General features: G+C 43.1%; 1 protein-coding gene across 28 annotated transcripts in view; it reads right to left on the bottom strand.

Annotated features, from left to right (window-relative positions):
* Gbf1 (golgi brefeldin A resistant guanine nucleotide exchange factor 1) overlaps positions 1-24,214 on the bottom strand; it is a 153,548-nt gene that overhangs the window by 38,363 nt on the left and 90,971 nt on the right. For 5 of the 28 annotated variants that reach the window (XM_076563224.1, XM_016006705.2, XM_016006706.3 and 2 more), the window contains 9 exons: positions 15,653-15,784; positions 9,290-9,408; positions 7,097-7,205; positions 6,560-6,620; positions 5,439-5,493; positions 4,682-4,780; positions 1,932-2,079; positions 1,459-1,682; positions 638-803 (listed from right to left, as the gene is read on the bottom strand). In XM_076563224.1, the coding sequence (XP_076419339.1) occupies positions 638-803; positions 1,459-1,682; positions 1,932-2,079; positions 4,682-4,780; positions 5,439-5,493; positions 6,560-6,620; positions 7,097-7,205; positions 9,290-9,408; positions 15,653-15,784 (1,113 nt within the window). Of the gene's footprint in view, positions 1-637; positions 807-1,458; positions 1,683-1,931; positions 2,080-4,681; positions 4,781-5,438; positions 5,494-6,559; positions 6,621-7,096; positions 7,206-9,289; positions 9,409-15,652; positions 15,785-24,214 lie in introns of all 28 variants that reach the window. The other 23 variants (XM_006988221.3, XM_006988223.3, XM_006988222.4 and 20 more) reach the window with 5 other exon arrangements.

The following is a 24,214-nucleotide window of genomic DNA, read 5'->3' as shown; positions in this document are numbered from 1 at the left end:
AAACAGGGTCTCTCATTGAACTGGAAACTCACTGTTTCAATAAACTCTCAGGACCCACATGTCTGCATATCCAATGCTGGGGTTACAGGCATATACAGCCATGCTTAGCTCTTTACATGGGTGCCAGGGATTTGAACTCAGATCCTCAAGCTTGCAGAAAAGCAATCTCATCCACTGAGCCATCTTCCAGCCCCTATCTGTAGCAATTTCATAAATTAATTTCCTTCAAGGAGAAGGATCACTACCCATCTCTTTTTTTTTTAATTTTTAAAAAAAATTTTAATTTTATTTATTTTATTTTCAGAGCTGAGGACTGAACCCAGGGCCACTGAGCTAAAATCCCCAGAGCCCCACTACCCATCTCTTATTGGGTGAAATCTGAATCAAGGATTTTTGTTAAAAGTCCCAAGCTTTATACTGTTCCTTCTCTCTTCCTATAGTCTCCCAAAGTTCTTCTCTGAATGACTTAGGGAAAGGTTCCACCCACGCCAATAGTTTTATAGTACGATTCCATTTCCTGTATAGAAAATGGGACTTGGAGGTAGTAGTCACCTTCATCCAGGTTGGTCTAGGTTCGGAAAGTTTTTCTGGTAGGATGGGGCAGATGATTGGGCAGAGCCTTCCAGAGAGCACCTACCTTCCTTCTGAGAGGACTGGGTAAAGCGAACGCCCCGGGGATTGACATAATCCATGTCGTGGACAGAGGAAGAGGCAGAGTGCTCAGTAGGGGATGTGCACTCCTCTAACACTTCAGGGATAGACTCCACCGACGCTGACTGGGCCTTTTCCACATGAGCCCCTTCCTGCTATGACCAGCAGCAGTCAGATATAGGAACAGAGATAAGATAAGATAAGAACAGATAAGAACAACTTAGAATTTATTCCCCTAAAGTATATGTCTTCCAAGCTGTCTTCAACAGACAATAGATCATTGATTTAGGAATCGATATAAGATGGCCCAGGGCCATCTGAGGCAACACTGATCTCGGGTGACAGCACTCGACAGGTGCAAAAGTTTGCACCTGCTCACCATTTAGGTGATTACCTTCCTGTAAAAGCCGTCTTCCCGCCCTGTTGTCAGATGCTCCCATATCGACACTGCCTTTTCACAGTGAGTCACGATGTGCATTTTCTGGGAAATGGGAAGACTCCCTATCCCAACCTTCCTCCTCCTCCTCTTTTTTTTTTTTTTTTTTTTTTTGTTCCAGGACAGAGTTTCTCTGTATAACCCCGGCTGTCCTAGAATTTGATTTGTAGACCAGGCTGGCCTCTAACTCACAGAGATCCACTTGCCTCCCAAGTGCTGGGATTAAAGACATGTATCACCTTCTTCTTCTTCTTCTTTTTTTTTTTTTAGCCCAATCTTCTTTTAAGACAAGGCTTGGGTTCAAAACCCAAAAGGACAAGCCAGCCCCTATAGTAACAAATTGAAGAGGGACCTTCAGGGATCAGTCGTACCTGCGGGTCAAGCTGATCGGAAACTCCTATCTCATTGCTCCCAGGCTCTGTGGCTGCACTTTCCCTTGGGGAACCAGCTTGCTCCAAGTCAGTGAGGTCCTCCTTGGAAGTGGTCTGGGAGGATAATTCCAGGCCACTGTCTGTACAGGGACTGACCGCTGCTGAGGCAGCTTCTGAACTTGCAGAGGAGATGGATGAGGGTACATCGATGAAAGGCATGCCACCTGACAAGGACAGGATGGAACTTGAAGTTGAAGAGAAGCCCTGTGAGTAAAGCATCCTCTACAGTACCAGGGTCTTGCTTCTTAGACTGAATGCTCAACCTGAGGTCATACAAGGTTGTTAAATGGTCACAGTTTGACTCTCTGTTCTTTGCAGAAAGATGGATTGGCTTTCCATTTCAAATCCCCTCCCTGAGAAAGAAAGGATATTTTCTATCTGTTTTCATCAGAAGAAGCAACCAGGGCACTCACTAGTAAGGTTAGAGGACAAGGTGGCTCCATTTGGGGTGGGCAGCTCTGAACCTGGTAGGACTTTGGTTGTATGACGTGGAGGCCGAGGGGACCTTTTCTGCTTCTTCCACTTGGATGAGTCACTCATGCCTCCTGCTCTCATTTTCAGCTGGAAATATCATACACTGTTAGTATCCAGACTAAAAGAGTAATTTAAACAAAGATGTCATTCCTAGAAATATCTCAGCACTTAGTCCTTCTGGTTCTAGAAAACAGCTTACTCCCCACATCCCTGTCAGATAATCTAGACCATCAGACTATACACCTGTGCCTCTACATTTGCAGCTTTTTTGGAGTGGCACAGTGGCCTCCACATTCTGCCTTTGGCCTAATCATTGATACAGCCAGCTGTCACACTTATCACTCTGCTTCCTGGGTCCCGGGTGCTATCCATGATGCATGAGCCTCTTGCTGAACAGGTAAGGGCAGCCTTTGCCTACAGGCCTGTGGACTGACTTCTTCCACAGTCACTCTGCAGAGCAGCTCCTGGTTCTAGTTCCGGTCCAACTATTAGCACCCACTCCTTCCTACCTAGATTCAAAGCTTTCTCACTAAGGCATGGACTGGGACCTAGACCATAAAGACAACTTTTATTCTGGAATTTTTGCATTAAAATGGATGGTCAAAAGTTATTTTTTAGAGAAAGGAGTGATACTCCAATTAAGAATGGAGGACCATGCCATGCTGCTGCTCCCAATTGTGATATAGCAATAAAACCTCTTGTTCTTCTTACACTTGTTCTTCCTAGATTCAATTTGTTTATTTTATTACGTTAGTTACTTTTTTAGACAGGGCGTCATGTATCCTGGGCAGGTCTCAAATTCATTATGCAGCCAAGGATGACCTTGAACTTTGGGTTCTGCTTCTACTGAAGTGTTAGGATTACAGGCGTGTGCTACTACACTTTGCTTACTTGGTGCTGGGGCTCAAACCCAGTGTATATGCCAGCAAAGACTCTTGTAACTGAACTATATCTCCAGCACCATTAGATACAATTTTAAAGATCTGTTCAATTTCTTCAAGCTCCCTTACTCTCAAAGCTTTGATAGCCTCTGATCACCGACTAAGAAACTAGAGAATTCTTCCTTTCTTCCTTCTCCAAATCTCCTACTGAAGAAGAGAGGCCCCCAAACTGAACCTTTCTCCCAGTTCTTAACACAGTACCAGCTTCTCAATGGATTCATATTCTTGTCCCTCCACCTCCAAAACAGCTGCAGTCATATGCCTGAAACTGAGCTTCTGTGACTACACAGGAATCAGAAGGATGCTCTTTCCAGTAACCTTGGGGTTCAGTAGCTCACACTCATGGTAAAAACTGATCTGGGAGAAGAATAAGACAGACAGCAAGAAACCCAAAGGATCAATGAAAGAAAACAAGGACCATCTGGCCTTACTGGTCATTACCAGTGAGCTCCACAAAGTCCAAACAACTAAAGGTTTATGAGAGAACTCTCCTTTCCAGGAGGCTCCTCTATATCAGCCCCACTTCTACTGAGAATGACAATTAGTAATGAACACTCTTTCCACACAAGGATGTGGAATTTCCTATTCGGTATTTCCTATCTTCCATTCTGAATTCTGCAAAGTTAGCTCCAAGCAGGTTATTTCAGTGAGTGTGCCTGGCCTCTTAACTGGTGCAGGAGCCTGAAAGCTGGCAATTTTCACAAAGGCCTTGCTGTTGCTATGTTCCCTGTCCTAAGGCTCTAAGGTACACGGTAGGCAGCAAGTGTCCATGGAACCCTATGCCACCTTATCTGTACAATTCTATATTCCAAAAGACAGCAGTAACTTTATGAAAAGAGTATAGGCTCTAGGCAAATAATCATGGCAACATGCACGCTAGCCACTGAAGAGAGCTGAAATTTTAAACTATGCAAACACAAAATGAGACAATGCATTCAAATAGGATAGAGACACATCCCTAGCTAGGGAACACTCACACAGTTATTTTATCTTCAATGACAGGAATACTCATAATCACACGTCTGGCATGCACACTTATGTGATGGATAACCTAGACATCCCTTATCCCTTTCTCCTCATCTTTCTAAAGCAAGGCTATTTCAAGGGGTCAAGTAATCTTTAGCTTATACTCCTCCACTAAACTCACCTATATCTAAAATTTTAAAGGACAGAGGGTATCTTTGCAGATATTAGAAAATCCCCAGTGCCCTAGGTTGCCATGGTCCCTAGTTCCTTTCAATCAACGTAGAGATCTGAATCTTGCAGATCCCTTTTATGTAACCAAGAAATAAAAGACCCTCACAGGATGTACCACCTTTACCCATCAACACATCCAGGTATCCAGATCTTCTCAAGGACTATGCTTAACCTCTCTACACCAGCTCTGAGACAGGGGAGGGGAGAAGGAAGGATCTTGCTTGAGGTCCCTGTAGTTTCCCTAGAAATGGTGGGCCTTAAGACTCCACACAAGATGAAAGCAGGACCCAGACTCTCCAGGCTCACTATGTGATGTTCAAGTCTTAATTCTGCTTCCAGGCAACCAGAAATCCCAGGAGAATTCCCAGCACTGCAAAGCTATGAACACATGCAACTCTTCAAAAGCCAAGCTATGTTACTAGAGTGGGTAAGTTGTGCTCTGAACAACAGAAATGGGACCCAGTGTTATATATATATATATATATATAAAAATAAACATTTAAATAAATAAATAAATAAAGGGGGGGAAGGAGAGGGAGAGGGAGAGAGACCTTGAGGTTCTTAAAGAGTAGTACCCTCTCTAACTGGTTCAGGGCTTTGGTCTGCTCCCCACTACTTAGCTCCAGTTTGTTGAGGAGACATGGAGAAATCTGTGAAAGACAGGCAAACGCACGATTTAAAAAGAGTGAAATAAACTCAGACAGGGCACAGGGCAGGAATGGGGATGAATGGGAGGGAACAGGGGCAGGTCAGGTGCATGCACCTAATAGCCAGGGGTCATTTCCATGAGGTCTGAGAAGTCCAGAGTTTCATTCAAGACAGAATGAGGCCATCCATTCTTTTCCTAGCAGTTTGAGAATCCTTTGATCTAGAGTACAACTTGATTTGATATCTTTAACAGAGACTAGAGCTAGCAAGCCCCATCTTACTCAGCATTAGGAAGGAGTTGGGGCACAGCCTCTCAAGGACTCTTACTAGCTGACAAGACTGAGCCACAAGGGGACAGCCAGACTGTCTTCTTTGTCAACATGCATCTTTAGCTCAGCTTGCTAAGCCTCGTCCTTAATGACTGGCTCATCAGCATACATGGTAAGTCAACAAAGACAGGTCAGAAAGGAAAGCCTGAAGAAGGAGAGGTACATGGGAGGTATATTTCAGACTATAGGACTGACAGCTATTGTAGATTTCAAGTAGACCCATCTATGCAAAAGCATGTCTTTGCTACTGAGCAATAGTACTCCATAGCACTGAAGTCTAGAAGTTAAGGAGGTTTGGACAGGGGACAGCAAATGAACGTTCAGACCCCACCTTCTTCATGTTGGTTCCCACATAGCTCTTGGGTTCTTCTTTAAACTGAGGTAACCTATAAGATAGAGAATGGCATGACTGTCATTGAGGATAATGACAATGTTCTCCTCTATACTAGTCATAGCAAAGGTGTATTAGGCCCACAGTATCCTTGTCTATTGGTTTAGGTTTATGAAAATCTAGTTAGAGGAAAGCTAATCTCATCCCTTTTAGAGCTTCAGAGCCATAGAAATTGGGATATGTAAGACATAGATAAGTAGACACTGGAGCAGGGTGACTAAGCGCTCTTGGGAGTGTGGAGGTTCTTTTCGTCCTTGGAAAGCACTGCTGAAAGCCAAGAGATAGAGAGTTAGGCACAGAGAAAATAGTAAAAGCAGGTTGGTGTTTTAAAGGCAATAAATCCATGGGGTGAGAAACTTGGCAGCAGAGTCCAAAAGCAGTCTAATGTGCAGATAACAGGGATTAAGTTTGAAAGAAAAAAGAAATGCCATTGGGAAGTTTAAAAGTTATTGCTTCGGTTCTTCTCTAGTTTGTCTTTGGAAAGGAGGTATAGAATAGGCAGTTAGATTTAGGACAAAAAGGCTTCTCGGGCTCTAATATGAAGGAGTCCTTCCTAGGGAAACCAAAGATCACGGTTTCCCTGGGATTAAGGGGTCTGCCAGGATATAGAACATATATAGTGCTAAAATCAGGAAGTTCCAGGCAAGCCAAGATAAGGGCCACTAAATGGGCTTTTCCCACTAATAGTTGCCCAGCCTTGGCCTTCTTTTACAGAAATCAGGCTGAGCTCTGGAAGCTCAGCAACCTGTTCCAGACTGCTTGTTCCATGCTCAATTTGGCATCTTCTCTAGGCTCCCTTTCCCAGATGCTGCCTGCACAGAAACAGACACAAGTTTGGGAAGCAGAGATTCAATAACTCTCAGTCTCCCTGAGGCCACGGCAGCTCTCTCTTCCTTCTCCCTTGCTCAGTAACCCTGGGCCTGGAGAACTACTGCTATCTACAGTCCCAGTGGCCTCTGATGGGGTTGTGGGGTTGGCCAGGTCCCTAAAGTGGCTGTGTGGAAGCAGGCAGACTCAAGAGGCCTGGGCAGCCGGGCAGAAGCAAACAGCAGCAGGTTTACCTTGTGAAGAGCAGCTGCACCATGTCCACGAGAGTGTGCTCTGCGGATTTTCTCAATAACTCTGCACGGGCAAAAACAAATAACACAGGTGTCATTACTTGCTGGGCTATTATCAGGAGACTTCTCAGAGCAGACTCCCCTCCAAACTCTGTTTACCAAGGATTATGCCAAACTTATTAAAACCAGCTCCAGCTCAGCCTGGTAGCTATAACTTTACCAGACCACTAGGTGGTACTACTGAGTCAGGAAAAAGGGGACCACTAGATAGGTTTTCTTGGGTTATCAATTGGCATCAATTGGTCTCCCATGGGAGATTTGGTTCTGGAACTGAGTCAGTCTAAGATTCATCCCCATTCCTGCCTGGGAACAATGGATTAAGATCTCTATTCTAGCTTCATAACCAAAGCCCTAAGGTTACCCAAGGTAGATGATGGAGAAATCCTATTTCTCTGGGGTTCAGAAATAGCATCCTGTATACATACTCAGATACCAGATACCGGCTCCAGGAGGTGAAAGAGCTAGTATTCAAGCACCTACCACTAAGTCTCATTTCAAAGCAAATCCGGAAGCAGGACTGCATAATCTCACACACAGATTCATTTGTTAAGTGGGTACCCACTGGGGTTAGCAACAGAGTTCGGAGGACCTACAAGGAAGAAAGAGAAGGCACTGTGATAACAGAGTTGGCTGACAAAGCTTAACTGAAGGGAGAACATGCACCTCCTGGGTACATTCGTCGTTATAATTATTGGTGCTGTGGTGTGTGCTTGTTCATGTGTGCTTGTGTGTGTTTATGGGCATGTGCAGGCCAGAGCATAACATGGGCGTCAACCTAAAAAATGTGGTCCAACTTATTTTTTTTTTTTTTTTTTTTTTTAATTTTTTTGAGACAGGGTTTCTCTGTGTAGCCCTGGCTGTCCTGGAACTCACTCTGTAGACCAGGCTGGCCTCAAACTCATAGAGATTCATCTGCCTCTGCCTCCCGAGTGCTGGGATTAAAGGTGTACATCACCACTCCTGGCTCCCCAACTTCTTTTTCTTTTCTTCCTTTCTTTCTTTTCTCTTCTTTCTCTTCTTTCTTTCTCTTCTTTCTTTCTTTCTTTCTTTCTTTCTTTCTTTCTTTCTTTCTTTCTTTCTTTCTTTCTTTCTTTCTTTCTTTTCTCTTCTTTCTTTCTTTCTTTCTTTCTTTCTTTCTTTCTTTCTTTCTTTCTTTCTTTCTTTCTTTCTTTCTTCCTTCCTTCCTTCCTTCCTTCCTTCCTTCCTTCCTTCCTTCCTTCCTTCCTTCCTTCCTTCCTCCTGGCTCCCCAACTTCTTCTTTTCCTTTTCTTCCTTCCTTTCTTTTCTCTTCTTTCTTTCTCTTTCTTTCTTTCTTCCTTTCTTTCTTTCTTTTGAGACAGGGTTTCTGTGTGTAGCCCTGCCTGTCCTGGATCTCACTCTGTAGACCAGGTTGGCCTTGAATTCACAGAGATCCACCTGGCTTTGCCTCCTGAGTGCTGGGATTAAAGGCATGCACCACTACCGCCCAGCTTTCCCCAACTTCTTTTAAGGCCAGGTCTTTCACTGACCTGGAGTTCACCAATTAGGCTTAGACTGAATGACCAGCAAAGCCCCAGGATCCTCCCATCTTTACTTCCCTGTGATTACAAGTGGCTTTTTACCTGTGTTAGGGAATCTTAACACAGGTGTTCATGCTTACAAGGCACACTGTTTATTAACAGAGCTATTGATTCAGTTCTTTCTCTTTAAAAAAATGTGCTGGAGATCAAATTCACATATGCTTGGCAAGTGCTTTACCAAGGAGCCACATGCCCAGCCTAGGAGTGAGATCTCCCTACCTCCTGTTTTTTTTGTTTTGTTTTTGTTTTTTTTTTTTTAGATAGGATCTTGCACTTAGTCCAGGTTGGGTTGGAAGTTGTGATCTTCCTGCTTCAGTCTCCCAAGAACTATGATCACAAGTATGCATAACCATGCCTGATTTCAGGGTTTCTTTCTTTTTTAAGTTAGCAAGAATGCTGACCTCAAAGATGGGTACAGTGTCACATGCTTGTACTATTAGCATTTGGGAAATCAAAGCAGAAAGATTAAGAATTCAGGTTCTTTCTTAGTTATATGAGGTCCTGCCACCCCCCCCCAAAAAAAAAACAACAAAAAATTAAAAATTATAAGTTGGTGTGGTGGCACATGCCTTTAATCCCAGCACTCAGGAGGCAGAGGATCACAGATCTCTGAGTTCCAAATTAGCCTGGTCTACAGAACAAGTTCTAGGACAGCCAGGGCAACACAGAGAAACCCTGCCTTAAAAAAACAAAACCAAACTAAAAACAAAAAATTAAGTGCTAACCTTATTTCATTCAACCTGATTGATGGAAACTCCCACATGCTAGACTTGGGAGTCCTTTCTTTGCTTAGCATGCTCATGATACAAGTTCATAACTCACTCTAGCTCTAGGCCCACACACCTAACAGATGGACAACACAGATACAGTCTACCAGAGGCACAAATGTATTAAGGGCTTCTGGTATTTGATACCAATTCATTTAAAGATTTTAATTATTTTTCTTAGAAAAGCTTTTACTTTGGGTATCTGAGCTCCTTGTTTGGAAACAGAGTCAGTCTCTAAGCCTCACTGGAGTCAAAACACAGCTTCATGCTCCCAGCAGACTCGGGTAAGTAGAGCCAGCAGCACCAGCCCTTGGCCATTAGTCTAATTGTTCTTCCCTCCCACTTACCTGGAGGATTTTCATCAGGACAACTTCATCACTGGCAGGATCTGTGCCCACAAAACGGGCATGAGTGACAGCATCTGCCATGTTCTCCATGCCCTCTGCTGTGCCCTCATGAGTTGGATCTGTTCCAAAAAAGGGGGGGACAGGTTAAATCTGTTCCAAAAAAGGGGGGGGGGACAGAAGACAGGGGAAAAGGAAGATGGCCTATCTATAAATGGCTTGGAGAGACTCTGGCTTTCTCACCAGTCCCCTAACCTATTGGTTTTTTGAGCTACCTAAGAGTTTTACCCATAGCTGGCTTTAACAAGCCCCTCTGCACAAATCTACTGAGTCAAAAAGCATGTCTAATGTATCAAAATTACTTGAACATACATGCCCCAGCTCACTTCTAGCTTTTTTTCCTGTAAGGTGTGTGTGGTGTGTGTGTGTGTGTGTGTGTGTGTGTGTGTGTGTGTGTGTGTGTGTAGGTCAGAGGTCAGTGTCGGGTGTTTTCCTCAAATACTCTCCACTTTACTTATTTTTTTGAGACAGAGTCTCTCATTGTGCCTAGAGCTCAGTGATTCAGCTAGACTGAAGCGAGTATGCCTCAGGGATCTTCCTGTCTCCATCTCTCCAGAGCTGGAACTACAGTGCCCAGTTTTTTATGTGGGTGCTAGGGCTCCAGTCTCAGAGTTTGTGTGGCAAGTACTTTACCAACTCAGCCCAGAGAAGCTTTGAGTTTTGTAGGTGTACAGTAGGGCCTAAGAACCTGCATTTCTAATATCTCAGGTAAAGTGAATACTGCTGGTCCAGGGATACACTTGGGGAATCGCTAGTAGTAAAGTACTTATCTTACAGTGGAAGGGCCTAGAAATAGGAATAAAAAGCAGAAAGAGTCAGAGCTTTGAATGCTAAGGTTGTAGCTTTTCTCTTTTCATTTTTTTTCCCACTTCCACCTTTATTGAGACAGGGTTTCTCTGTGTAACAGCTCTGGCTGTCCTGGGACTTGCTTTGTAGACCAGGCTGGCCTCAAACTCAAAGAAATCCACCTGCCTCTGTCTCCTGAGTGCTAGAATTAAAGGTGTGCACCACCACTGCCCAGCTCTCTTTTCATCTTTTAATATAACTTCTCTTTGGCTGTTTATTGGAGTTGTATGTTCTGGTGCAATTGGATTATGGGAATGAGGGAAAAAATAGATGGTTAATGCCACCAGTACTTCTACCTGAGCACCATATCACACCAGATCAAAGGCCTTTGAGTTCACTCTTATTTAAAACAACAAGACTGAACAAGGATCTTGATACAAAGGCCACGTGTAGTGCCACACACTTGACAGGCTGAGGCAGTAGAGTGATGAGTTTGAAGCCAACCAGGACTATAGAGAGAGAGACCCTGCCACCTACTCCAAATAACTTGTTTTCATTTCTTTAGTTAGCTTTGTTTTCTGAGATAGGGTCTTGTGTAGCCTCTAGGCTGGTCTTGAGGTCACTATGAAGCTAAGTGTGGCCTTGGGTCCCTTATCCTCTTTCCTCTACTTCTAAGTGCTGAAGTTATAAGGCATGTGCCAACCACACCCAGCTTACAAGAAAATCTTGTTCCTCCTTTAACGAACCAGGCTTTAAGAGAGAAAAAGAAACAAACTGAATAGGACCGAAGGCTGGGGAGTGGGAGGCAGGTAGGATCTCAGCTACAACCATGAGGTGAAAGGCTGGTAGTCAACTCGCATTCTGTCAAGGGATAAACTCTGCTCCTACTCTTGTGGTAAAGAGTCCCAAGGAGGAGGCTAAGAGCCACCTCCAGCAAGGCCTTCAGAGTCCTGCAGAACTGCCTGGCTGCTGGCTTCAGTCCCGGGCTGCTTCTCAAGAGTCCACTTGGCTGCTTAGCTCTGGAAAGTGAGCTCATGGAGATAAGGAGGGAGGGCAGGCAGGCAGGCAGGCACCCAGCAGCTCAGGCGGTGCTGAAGCTGAGGGAGCAGGAGACTAAGAGTCCCTCCTGACGGCAGTGGTAGGAGGCAAGAGACAAATCTCGCCACCCTCCCTCCTTTTTCTTCCTTTGGAGACAAGGTCTCACTACATAGTCCTGGCTAGCCTGAAACTCACTATGTAGACCAGGCTAGTCTTAAACTCACAGGTCTCCAAAGTGCTGAGCTTAACGGTGTGTGCCACACCTGGCAATTTCCCATTTTGGTACCTGAAATTAACAGAGTTCCTGAGCCTAAAGCTTGGGGGATTGCCAAGAAACCTGAGCATTTCTCTTGCAACACTAAGGCTCTTGCAAATATGAGGCAGAAGTCTACGTTGGTTTTCTCTTTCTCTCCTGTCTTTGTTGGCACTAGTCTCTGACGTGTCCAAGACTCTGTCCCACTTGCAACGTCCTTCTTCTCGGTGTTCAGTAGCCACTTTAAAGAAGTGTAAGGGAAGCCAGTTTCAGGACTCAGAGCATGATGTGGTACTCCAGCTTCTTCTATCATCCTCTTGTGTCTCTTTCAATTAGGACAGAACATTCCATTCTTTTCGTTTGTTTGTTTTTTCAAAATAGGGTTTCTCTACATTACAGAGATGGCTGTCCTGGAACCTGCTTTGAAGACCAGGCTGGCCTTGAACTCATAGAGAGGGATTTGACTGACTCTCTTCCTGAGTGCTGGGATTAAAGGGGTGTGCCACCACCGCTTGGCTGAAAATTCCATTCCATAAGGTCCTTGCTTAAAGCTTCTCTCACAACTCACTGAAAGTTGTTACTTCGGCCTCCAGGGTCACAGTAAAGCCAGGTCTTTCATAGTGTTGAATGGCATTTCAGCGTTCAGTGAATAGTGTCTTGTCACATCACAAAGCTCCTGGGAGTCTGTTTCTTCCTCTCTTCTACTAATCTCTTGATAAAGTAATTTAAATTCTTTTGATCTTTTTGTATTCTTATTCCTTCAGTTTGAACAAAGTATAAAGTCCATTTTCCAAAAAGGCAGGTAATAGTGACAGGTCCTTTAGAATCATAGGTAGAGCCTGCCAGCAAACTAGATAACCAGTGTACAAATAAATCATGGCTCGACAGATACATGGGGCCACACTAAGGGCCAGTCCTTAGAACAGGATGGAAAATCATCTCAGAAGCCTTGGGCTGTAGGACTCAGGGGCAATGGGGGCGGGGGTTCTGCTAAGATGTTGCAGACACAAAGGGTGACTTAACAAGCTCAATTAGTAGACCTTGTATTCTTCAAGACTCCAGAACATCCTCCTTTCTAGTCACTTGTGAGCCAGCTTCCGAGAGGTGCCAGAGTGGCTTCTGCTCTCTGGCTTTCGTACATCCCTTCCTGCTCCTTTTCTCAGGCCTACAGCAATCATCACCTCCCAACATTCCTCTTTCCCACCACAGGAAGCTTCATTGACCAGCTGGCCTGCGGTCTCCAATGACCAGCCTGCTTGCCAAGTCCAGGAAGGGACAGAGGAAGGAGAAAAGATCAAAGGGAAAGACTCAGAAGGGCAGCTGCTGGAGACACGACCTGCAGGTGGTGCTCCGGTCAAGGCTGTGGCAACTGGGCCTGGTTTCTTTTAGGGAAAGCAGGAAGCCCAGTCTAGTGGGCCTGGAGAGGTTGAGCCCTTATTTACTCAGAACCTGGCTGACACCCAAGACTCCGGCTCAGGATCCTGAGTGCTTCAGCTAAGCAAATCAAATTTTCTAGAAAAGATAGAGTTTTCTCTCCCTGAACTTAAAGGTCATTCATTTGCTAGCTAGAACCTGGGCCTCATCTTTCCTTGTCTCCACTTTGGAACATAAACAGCTGCCCACCTGTTTTCTTTGCTCCTCACTTTTCATTTGTTTGTTTGTTTTCCGAGACAGGGTTTCTCTGTATAGCCCTGGCTGTCCTAGAACTCATTCTGCAGACCAGGATGACCTCAAACTCAGAGATCCTCCTGCCTCTGCCTCCTGAGTGCTGGGATTAAAGGCGTGCGCCACCACGACAGGTTTTAGGTTTTGCTTCTAACTGTTTCCCATGTTTTTTTTTTTTTTTGGTTTTTCGAGACAGGGTTTCTCTGTGTAGCTTTGCGCCTTTCCTGGAACTCACTTGGTAGCCCAGGCTGGCCTTGAACTCACAGAGATCCGCCTGCCTCTGCCTCCTGAGTGCTGGGATTAAAGGCGTGCGCCACCACCGCCCGGCTCCCATGGGTTTTTAATAGGGGAAAAGAATTAGGATTCTGAGTGACAACACCAACTGAAAAAAAAGAAAGAAAGAAAGAAAAAAAAAAAAAAACGGAAAATGTACATCTTACATAAACTGACTGAAGGGGACATAACTCAGTAGTGGGGTGTTTGCCTAGTAAGTGTGAGGCCATGGGTTCAAGTCCTGATATTGAAAGAAAAAAAAAACAGATCTACTGTAGATTGGGTGAAATAATAGGTCTAGACTGAGAGCAAAACTTTATAATACAATGATAGATAATGGGTTGTTATTCCTACTATACAAAGAGCTTATACCAACTGTTAAATCCAAAAGAGAGACAAAGGAAATTCAAAGGTTCAACCTCAATGAAATAAAAACAACATACAGATTTTTGCCCACCAAAGTGGCACACACACACACAAAAGAAAACTGGTAATATTCAGAGCTGCAGACAGCAAGAAGAAACGGAAACTCTCAAGCATTGCTGGTGGGAATGTAAATGCTGTAGCCTGCTGGGGAAGTAATCTACAAAATGCAGCCCTTATAAAACTTTACACCAGAAACTCCAAGTTCAGAAATAGTTCACACAGAAATAAAATGGGTAAATAAGGCCATAGAAACAAGGATATTTATTTCAGGATTGTTTATAATGGTTTCAAAAAGGGAATAATGTTAATATTAAAGACACCATTATATCAGAGGTGGATGAGAAGGAGAAATAGAGTTATTATTTAACAGTTAAAGTTTCTGTTTGGGCAATGAAAAGATTTGACAAATAGATGGTAGAAATAGTTGCACAATGCTGTAGTTGTAACTAAAATTATTATATACTTAAATTTGATTAAAGAGGGTTAGGGATGTAGGAAGCTTGTCTAGAATGCATGAAGTCACTGGTTTGATCCTAACATTTCATAAACTAGGTGTGGTGGCACAGGCTTATCATCCCAGTATGGGAAGGTGAAGCCAGGAAGACCTGAAGTTCATATTCATCCTTTCTACATAATGAGACTGTCTTAAAAAAAAAAAAAAGGTTAAAAGGGAAAATTTTATATGTGCATATATGTGTGTGTGTGCGCGTGCACGCGTGCCCGTGTGCGCACGTGTGTGTGTGTGTGTGTGTGTATAATGTAGATGTATATATGTATGTTTTACTACAATGAAAAGAATAAATCAGCTATATAATTATATTGTATATATCAAGTTAACACTATTAAGTGAAATACAGAAAATACATAACACAAATCCCCTTTCACCCACCCTTTTCAAAAAAAAGGATAATCAGGCTGGCTCATCGGTTATGAGCACTCTGCTCTTCCAGAGGACGTAAGTTCAGTTCTCAGCATCTAGACTGGGCTGCTATAAATGTCTGTAACTACAGTTTCAAGGGAATCTCACACCTTTACTGGCCTCTGTGGGCATATGCATGCATGTGGTGCCCATATATACATTCAGGTACATACACATACACATAAAATGACTAAATGAATTTTAAAAAAGAAAAAAAAAAGATAATACTGCCTAAATCCAGTACTTGAGAGGCTGAGGCAGGAAGGCTACAAGTTCCAGGCTACCTGGAAAGACCTGTCTTAAGATGGGTATGTGCATGTGGGGGAAGGGTTTGCTCATGTTTATATACATCAAGAAGAAAAAGTCAAGTTGTGTCTCCTAAAGAGGAGACTTCAGCACGAAGACAGAGGAGAGGTACTTTGCTTTTCTTTCAGATGTCCCAGTACGGTTTGTTTTCTTATAATAAGCATAAATTATATTTGGAAAATAAGGTAAACCAGAGCCAGAGGGATGGCTCAGGGGGTAAAGGAACTTGCTGCCAAGCCTAATAATTGGAGTGTGATCCTAGGGACCCATATAGTGGAAGAAGAAAACCTAGGCCACAAATTGTTCTCTAAGCTCCATGTGAACACCTTTCCGTGTGCATGTCCCCAGTTCCTACTCCACCATACAAATAAATAAAAGTAATCTTCAATAAAGGCAAACCAAAGCACAATGGTACCATACTCCTAAATCTCACAAAGGATGGTAGAAACCAGACTCTCAGGCAATCTCCTCTCTTCTCTCCCTCCATGTACAACCTAGTCCATTAGCATGATGAATAGTAAGTAAGCCTATCCCTCTACTAGGAAAGAGACAGCTGGTATCACTAGGTGGTTTAAGGCCTAAGCAACTGAACAGAAGCAGGAAACAGTGTTGGAATTGTCCGACAGAGCCTGAGGATTACCTATGAGTGCGTAGGACAGGAACTTGTTGACAGAGCTGAGTGCCAGGCCGGTGATAGGACCAGTGGTATCTTCAGAGCGAATAACTTCCAGAAATGGACGAAGGAATACATTTGGCTCAATCTCTGAGAGTTCTGCAAGTAAAATGAACAAACACAAATCAAAAATGAAAAGATACTAACAAAAGTTAACCGTAGCAAAAGGTCAGTTTTGTCTGTTGGATGAAGCTAGAGGTCTTCCTGGCTGGGTCAACCCTCCTCCCCCTAGAATACCTTGAATTGAGTTCCTGACACTACCATTTTATTTGTAAAAGTTTTAGTATATAGCTCTAAAAGATTAGTAATTTTTAAAAAGCACATTTAAAAAATTAATAGTAAAATTATTAAAAGAGGGAGTTTTATGTCATATATAGACTATCAGAGGTTTTTTTTGTTTTTCTTTTTTAAAGAGTTATTCATTTATTTCATGTGTATGAGTGCTCTATCTATATGTATGCCAGAAGAGGGCATCAGATCCCATTATAGATGGCTGTGAGCCACGATGTGGTGCTGAGAATAGAACTCAGGACCTCTGGAAAAGCAGCCAGAACTGCTGAGCCATCTCTCCAGCCCCAGACTATCAGACTTTTCGCTATTATTTCATTACTGTTGTGTTGTTATGCTGGAGATTGAGCCCAGGACACTGCATGTGCTATGCAACTATTCTTCCACTAAACTACGTTCCCAGCCCTTGATCACAATCAAGAAATTAAAACTGGGCAGTGGTGGTGCACGCCTTTAATCCCAACACTCAGGAGGCAGAGTCAGGTGGATCTCTGTGAGTTCGAGGCCAGCCTGGTCTATAGGGTGAGTTCCAGGAAAGGCATCAAAGCTACACAGAGAAACTCTGTCTCTCTGTGAAAGAAAGAAAGAAAGAAAGAAAGAAAGAAAGAAAGAAAGAAAGAAAGAAAGAAAGAAAGAAAGAAAGAAAGAAAGAAAGAAAGAAAGAAAGAAAGATAAATTAATAGTTGGGCATCAGGCATGGCAATTCCTACCTATAATCCCAGGTTTCAGGAGGCAGACATAGGAAAATCACTACACATTTGAAGCAAGCCTGGTCTACATAGCAAGTTCCAGGCCAGGGAGAGTAGCAGGCTACTCTGTTTCAAAACTCAAACAAAAAGAAAAAAGAAAAAAAACAACAGTACTTATTTAATATAGCCAAAAAAGCATGAGTCAATTTCCCATGCTCATTTCATCATCTTCTCTAGTGATAATACAGGTAAGCTTTACCTCAAGTACAGGGTATAACTAAAGAAATTCCAGGGTGAGAGAAAACCTAGTTCATAGTCCCATGCTGAAAAGGAAGCCTAAAATAAGCAAAAGGCTGAGCAGCCTCCAGTTACAGAGATGGTCTGTGATCTTAGACGGCTCTAAGCGTTCTTTGCTTCCCTCCTCCCCAGAGAGCACAGCAGCTAGCTGTCCTGAGATGAAGGAGCACAGGAGTCTGAGAAAAACAAGGTCTGAATAAAACAGTGACAGGCATCAAATCACACAATAAGCAGAGTTCGGTCTACATGGTTCTAAAGCTCCCCAAACTACATGTCTGCCCTGCCTAATTGCCAGCACATACTTCTACTGTAGCAGATTTCATCCCAGGTCAAGAAGACACACTGTTCTGGACTACCTGACTTTGCTGAGAGTTGAATTTGCTTTTTTATATTCTAACTGTGGTTTCAGCTTTCAGAGTTAGTTCTTTTAGTTTTCCTAAAGAGGCCAGAAACTTTTAGGATATATCAAGGCTATTGCACTTTTACAGACAAAGAGAGGTGTGTGTGTGTGTGTGTGTGTGTGTGTTTGTTCTTATGAACCTTTATTTTCATGCAAATGTAGGGCACTCCCTACTCAGTTCCTACCTTTTGTCTCTCTGGGCAAACATTTTCTGGGCCGGCTGCTTCCCAGATTAATGCTTTAATTAATTGGCAGATTGGGTAGCATTTTCCAAGCCTGTCTGTACAGTGATCACATCAGCTGTACAAAACCTGCTTCCCGTTCCCCACTGGGTCCACCTAGAGATGACAACTTCCATTAAAAAAAAAAAAAAACTAAAGAGAAATGTGTGTGCACACACACATGTGCAATAATAAGCATTAAGGTAGACAGACGACATAGGAAAAGTGGACTATGGAACACTTTTTAAGAGCACGTTCCAAGGTGTATAGTCAGGCTAGGGAAATGGCTCTGTGAGGATCAAGTGCTTGCTGTACAGGCCTGAGGACCTGAGTTCAGACCTCCAGCACCTCTGTAAAAGTCCTAACTCTAGCTAGGGGCTTGCTGGCCAGCCAGCTCAACTGAGAAGATTCAGTGAGATACTTTGTCTCAAAAAACAAAGGTAGTCAGCCACAGAGGAAGACATCTGAGGTCTGGCCTCCACATCCACATGCACAGGTGATCATCACACATAAAAAGCCTTAAAATCATCTCTTACTATTTTAGGAACACAAATGCTTTGTGTTTACCTTGGCCTGTCATCTAAAAAATGTTCATTTTTGGTATACATGAAATATTTATCCAGGCTATTTGCATGCAGTGATTTGTCCCTATTTATTGTTGAATAGTATTCTCTCCTCCATGGACGTATCGTAGTTTCTTTATTCATTCACTGGCTGAAGGACATCGGGCTCTCTAGTTACTACCACCTGCCTAGTCAGAGCAGTGGTTTTCAACCCCTGGGAGTCCAACAGCCCTTTCACAGGGGTTGTCTAAGACCATCTGAAAGCACAGATATTTACATTGTGATTCATAACAGTAGCAAAATTATAGTTATGAAGTAGCAACAAAAATAATTTTATGGTTGGGGTCACCATAGCACTAGGAAGATTGAGAATCACTGATTTAGAGACTTCTTATCCGAAATTAAGGCCTTTAGTGATGATATAATTATGTGCAGATGTCCTCCCAGTCTAAGGCTTGGTCCTTTCCAGGCTTTTACATGTCTATACAGCAGAAATAATTTTTGTTTTATTTCCATCTTGTTGCTTTTGAGACAGGGTCTCTCTACACAGCCCTGGCTGTCTTGAAACTATGTGTGTAGACCAGGCTGGCCTTAAACTCAGAGACCTGCTTGCCTCTGCCTCCCTACTGTGAGAATTAAAGACGTGTGCTACAACACCCAGCTTTACTTTTGATGAAACCCTATCTGTCTTTTTGTTGTTACTTTGGTTTTTTGTTTGTTTGTTTATTTGTTTGTTTGTTTTTTGTCTGTTTGTTTTGAGACATGGTTACTCTGTGTAGCCCTAGCTATCTTAGAACTCACTCTCTAGACCAGGCTGGCCTTGAACTCACAGAGATTCACCTACCTCTGCCTCCCAAGTGCTGGGATTAAAGGTGTGCACCACCCAGTAAAACCCACTTTATCAATATTTATTATATGGATTGTGTTTTGGTGTGATACTTAAAGTCGTTTTATCAAATCATAGGCGTTTTCCCTCCTTGAAACAAGATCTTAAGTAGCTTAGATAGCCTTCAACTCCCAATGCTGAACTGACAGGCAGAGGAAACCTCATCTGGCTCTTCTCTCTGTTCACCTTATTTATTTTGAGAAAGACTAAGCAGTCTTGGCTAGTCTGGAACTAAAAATACTTTTAAATAAATGTTTTGGAGCTCATTGCATGAGTGTTTAGTCTGTGTATATATGTGCACCCTGTTTGTGCTCAGTGCCTATGGAGGTAAGAAGTGGGTATTAGGTCCCTTAGGAGTTAGGGATGGTTGTGAACCACCATGTGGGTGCTGGAAACTGAACTGGATCCTCTTCAAGAGAGCTCTTTCCTCTGAGCCACCTCTCTAGGCCCAAACATCAAGAATTTTCTTTAATTTTCATTGTCCATCACATGTAGCTGTCAAAAATACTAACAGTGCACTTTGGGCTAGAATGCCACATTACCAGAAAAACACAGGTTTGTGTTACCCAGAGTTGGCATAAGGTAAGAGAGACAGACAATGGACACTGTTGATGGAACCTGTGCTGGCCAGGTCTAGCTTTTGTTCCTTGTTTTGTAACATTGTTCCCCAAAACTTTCAGGACTGTATATTCAGGTTCAGCTGTCTTGGAAGTTTCTCTGGGTACTTTTCAAAGAAAGGTGTGACTATTCAAAAGACTACTGCTCCCACCAACCATCTTTACTATTCCTCACAGACAGTGCAATCTCATGGGTCAGTTTTGATGCCTTTGTATCTCCCATAGGTAAAATGGGAAGTGCCCCTTTTCACAAAGTTCTTGAGCCCATTAGCATCAGGATAGCAGAAGCAGTCAAGACTCTCCAGTATAATTAAGACCTCATGACACACTGCTGTAGTAACCATTTTTGGCTGTTGAAGAAAAGAGTTAGTGGAATTTTACAATGCTTAAGGGATGTGGAACAGTTGTTAGCAGCCTTGATACTACTACTACTACTACTACTACTACTACTACTATTACTACTACTACTACTAATAATAATAACAATAATAATAATGATTCTTCCTCCTCCTTCTCCTTCTCTGCTTTGGCTATTTACCTCTCAGGCTCATTAACTACAGATTTTGCTAATGTCAATCTGGAATTTTCTTTTTCATTTCCTCTTGTTCCCTTTAAGTCCCCTGTATATAGCTGACGGGTAGTAACCGATAATAAACTTCTCTTCTTGCTGATATAGAAGAGTGAAACTTTTTACTAGATAAGAGTGATTTTGATTGAAAAAGCTGCTCCAAGTACAATGGCTGCATAAAGATGGGGTATGCCAGCAGGCTATAAAGTACAGCAACACAAGTTTTTAATTTCTCCTGGGCTTTGAAACTGCTTGCTTGATTCTGAGCTTGGTGGTAATAGTGCATGCAGAGGAAGGGCTACAGCAGTTTTGGTTTGCCTGTATGTTAGACAAATTGCTCACTAGTTTCCTCCAGAAGGAAAAGAACTAGTGTTAAAAGCTCATACATCACACTTGTGCTGCAGGGAGGGAGATGGCTCAGTGTGTCCTCAAGCTGCTGTTTGAGGACAGTCCCTATGGGCCTCATTTAGCCTGTTGGCCTTGTTAAAGGGGCCTTGTTCTCCCTCTTGGATTAGGAATGAACCTGGACAAACCTAAGGCTTAATTCATAGGGCAGTACTCCAACCAATAACTAACAGTGTATAGCCACCGGGTAGGAAGAGAGGAACAGAAGAAACTAAAATCCTAGGACAGTCAAGCCACAAAATTTTATTTTCCATTTTAGTCATAGTTAGGAAACCTGTAGAAATAATTTGGTATTGGGGCTGGAGAGATGGCTCAGCAAGTTAAGAGTACTGGCCGCTCTTTCAGAGGCCCGGGATTCAATTCCTGGCATCCATACAGCAGCTCACAACTGCCTGCATTTATGTCTTTGTAAGGATGTCAATCTCCTGGAACTGGAGTTATAGACAGTTATGAGCAGCCATGTGTGTGGCTGGAAATTGAACCCAGGTCCTCTGGAGGAGCAGCCTGTGATTTTAACCTCTGAGACATTGCTCCAGCCACACTTGGTATACTTTTTAAGAATTTAATGCAGTGTTTATGCAGCCTGGCTTTGGAGTTAATAAGACCTGGGTTCAAACTCAATGTTTTCCATTTATTGTAGACCTTAGGTATCACAACCTCTGGGAGCCTTCATTTCCTTTTTAGTGAAAAATGGAGATGGTGGTATTGTTTCTTAGAGTTATTGAGAGAAGAAAACAATCTAAGTACGATCTATCTATCTCACGCATGCTGGTCTCAAACTCTGGGCTCGATGGATCCTTCTGTTTCAGCCCCCTTAAGCTGGGATTACAGATACACAGCACAGCTACTATCTTGAAAGTTGTTTAATAACTTATGTAGTTATTGCTGATGTCAGAGGCCAACTGAAGTTGTTGTCCCAGACAATGGAACAAGACTTGCATAAAGTGATAGGCAGCAGCTCTAGTGGCAAGCTTCCCTTGTCATTTAGCAGGGACGCCCATAGCAGGCCAGCCTTTCACTGCTGTCCCAACCAGGACTCGTGCGTTGTATTGTCAGATAGTATATTTCCTGTGTGCCTACCCTTAAGCACTTGTCTTATCTTTTTAATTTTTTTTTCATTTTAATGTGTGAGTGTTTTGCCTACATGTATGTCTGTGCACCATATGTGAGCCTGGAGCCCTCTGAGGTCTCAAGAAGGTATCAGATCTCTTACTGGAATTTCTGATGGTTGTGAGCCACTATGGGGGTTCTGGAAACTGACCCTGGGTCTTCTGCAAGAGAAACAAGTACTCCTCACCACTAAGCCATCTCTTCAGCCTCTTGTTTTATCTTTTTCTTTTCCTTTTCTTTATTAAGAAAATTTTTTCATTCATTTTACATACCAATCAAAGATCCCCCTCTTCCCTCCTTCCGCCCCCCCCCCAGCCTTCCCCCCACCAACGCTTCATGAGACTGGACTAGGCCTCCTGCATGGCGAGACAATTGTGTAGCTTGATCTGCTTGGGGAGCCCCCTGGCGGCAGAATCAGAATCCATCTCTGGTGCATTAGGGGGCTTTTTGGAACCCACAACCTGTGATGGGACACCTCCTACGGCCTTGGACTTGTTTTATCTGTTTTAAAGTGGAGGCTAAAAGTGATCTCAAGCAGTATAGGGTAGTCCTATTCAGCTGCAGGAAACAGTAAAAGTAAGTACTTGGGCACAGAGATTCACCAAGAATGTCTGTTACTGCTTCATGGGCTGCTGTCAGATGTTTCTGGACAAGCATACCCTCTAATTTCTCTACAGGAAAAGCTGTGCAGCTGTGAGGACAGAAAGATGGCCAAGGAATGACAAGGTGGTCCGGCTAGAGAGTCCATATAAGAGCCCCTTTTCTTTACTGGGTATCTTGAAACTTTCTGTGGCAGATCTCTAGGGAGGATGAGTTTTTATGTCATTTCTGACTTAGGCTGGGGACTTGTGAACATAGTCTGTAAACTACTACAGGCAGGAAGGAAATATAAATTTATGACTTATAATCTTCAGACTTTTGGATGTTAACCCCAAAGTATGTAAGTTGAGGAATCTCACTCGTGTTTAATAAGAGTATGTTAGAATTTTTTTTCCGTTCACATCCACCAAATTGGAGGTGGGTGTGGTGGCTCAGGACTGTAATTCCAGTTGCTTAAAAGGCTGAGGCAAGCCGGGCGGTGGTGGCGCACGCCTTTAATCCCAGCACTCGGGAGGCAGAGGCAGGCGGATCTCTGTGAGTTCGAGGCCAGCCTGGGCTACCAAGTGAGATCCAGGAAAGGCGCAAAGCTACACAAGAGAAACCCTGTCTCGGAAAAACCAAAAAAAAAAAAAAAAAAAAAAAAAAGGCTGAGGCAAGAGGATTACAAGTTCAAAGCCGGCTTGAGCTACAGATAGAGTTCAAGATCAGCCAGGGGAATTTAGCAAGACCATGTCTCAATAAAGAATAAGTAAGGCTGGTGATGGAGCCCAGTGCCCAGTATCTGCAAGGTCCTGGCTTCAATCCCAGTACCAATCTATAAAAACCCCCATCAATTAAAAAGTAGAATTCTAAGCTGGGCAGGGATGGTACACACCTTCAATCTCAGCACTCCAAGACAGAACTACACAGAGAAACCCCATCTCAAAAACACCAAAAAAAAAAAAAAAAACAACAAGCAAAAAGTAGAATTCCTAAAGTAACAAAAGTGTCTAAAAACAAAACTCAAGGGCTAATTGATAGCCTAAAAAGTGAATACTTTCTAAAATATTTTCATTTTTACTTTATAAAACTCCAGCTCCAGGGGATCTTCTTCTGGTCTCTGTGAGGGTACCTGCACACATATACACATAAATCTTCAAATAAAAATTTTTTATTTGAAAAATTAATTTACTCATTTATTTTGTGCTTGTGTGTGTGTAGTTTTGAGGGCAGGTTGCAGGAGTCACTTCTCTCCTTCTACCATGCAGGTTCCAGGGATCGAACTCAGGTCTTCAGGCTTGGTGGTAAGCACCTTTATCCTCTGAACTATCTCACTGGCCCTCCAAAGGGTTTCTCATGAACCCAGTATAAATAATTTTCCTTTTATTTTTAAAGACAGGGTCTTGTGTATCCCAGGCTGGCCTTGAACTTCTGATTCTCCTGTCTATTTCCGGTACTGGGATTACAAATGTGCATGTATTACCATACCCACTTTCCTGTGGTGGGGGCAGTGAACCCAGGGCCTCAAGCACGCTAGGCAAGCACTCCGCCAACTGAGCTCCATCCCAGCCCCTACTTGCCTTTCTTGAATGTATTTTTGGTAAAAGAGTGTTTTTTTTATTTTACATGTATGAGTATTTGCCTGCATATATGTCTGTGCACCATGGAAGCCAGAAAGAGGGCATTGGATCCCCTGGAAGTGGAATTACAGACAGTTGTGAGTCACCCTATGAATGCTATAAACTGAATGCTTGCCTCTGCCTCCCAAATGCTGGGATTATAGGTGTGCACCACCGCCGCCACCTTATTTTAAATGAATGTGGGTCCTTTGCAAGAGCAGCAAGTGCTCTTAACAACTGAGCTATCTCTCCAGCCCAGAAATTATTCTTTTTTTAAAGTTTTAATT

The sequence above is a fragment of the Peromyscus maniculatus genome, chromosome 1 (genome assembly GCF_049852395.1).
Source record: "Peromyscus maniculatus bairdii isolate BWxNUB_F1_BW_parent chromosome 1, HU_Pman_BW_mat_3.1, whole genome shotgun sequence".
In the NCBI taxonomy this organism is placed as follows: domain Eukaryota; kingdom Metazoa; phylum Chordata; class Mammalia; order Rodentia; family Cricetidae; genus Peromyscus; species Peromyscus maniculatus.
The sequence above is the reverse complement of the archived record's forward strand: the minus strand, read 5'-3'. Positions and strand labels throughout refer to the sequence as shown.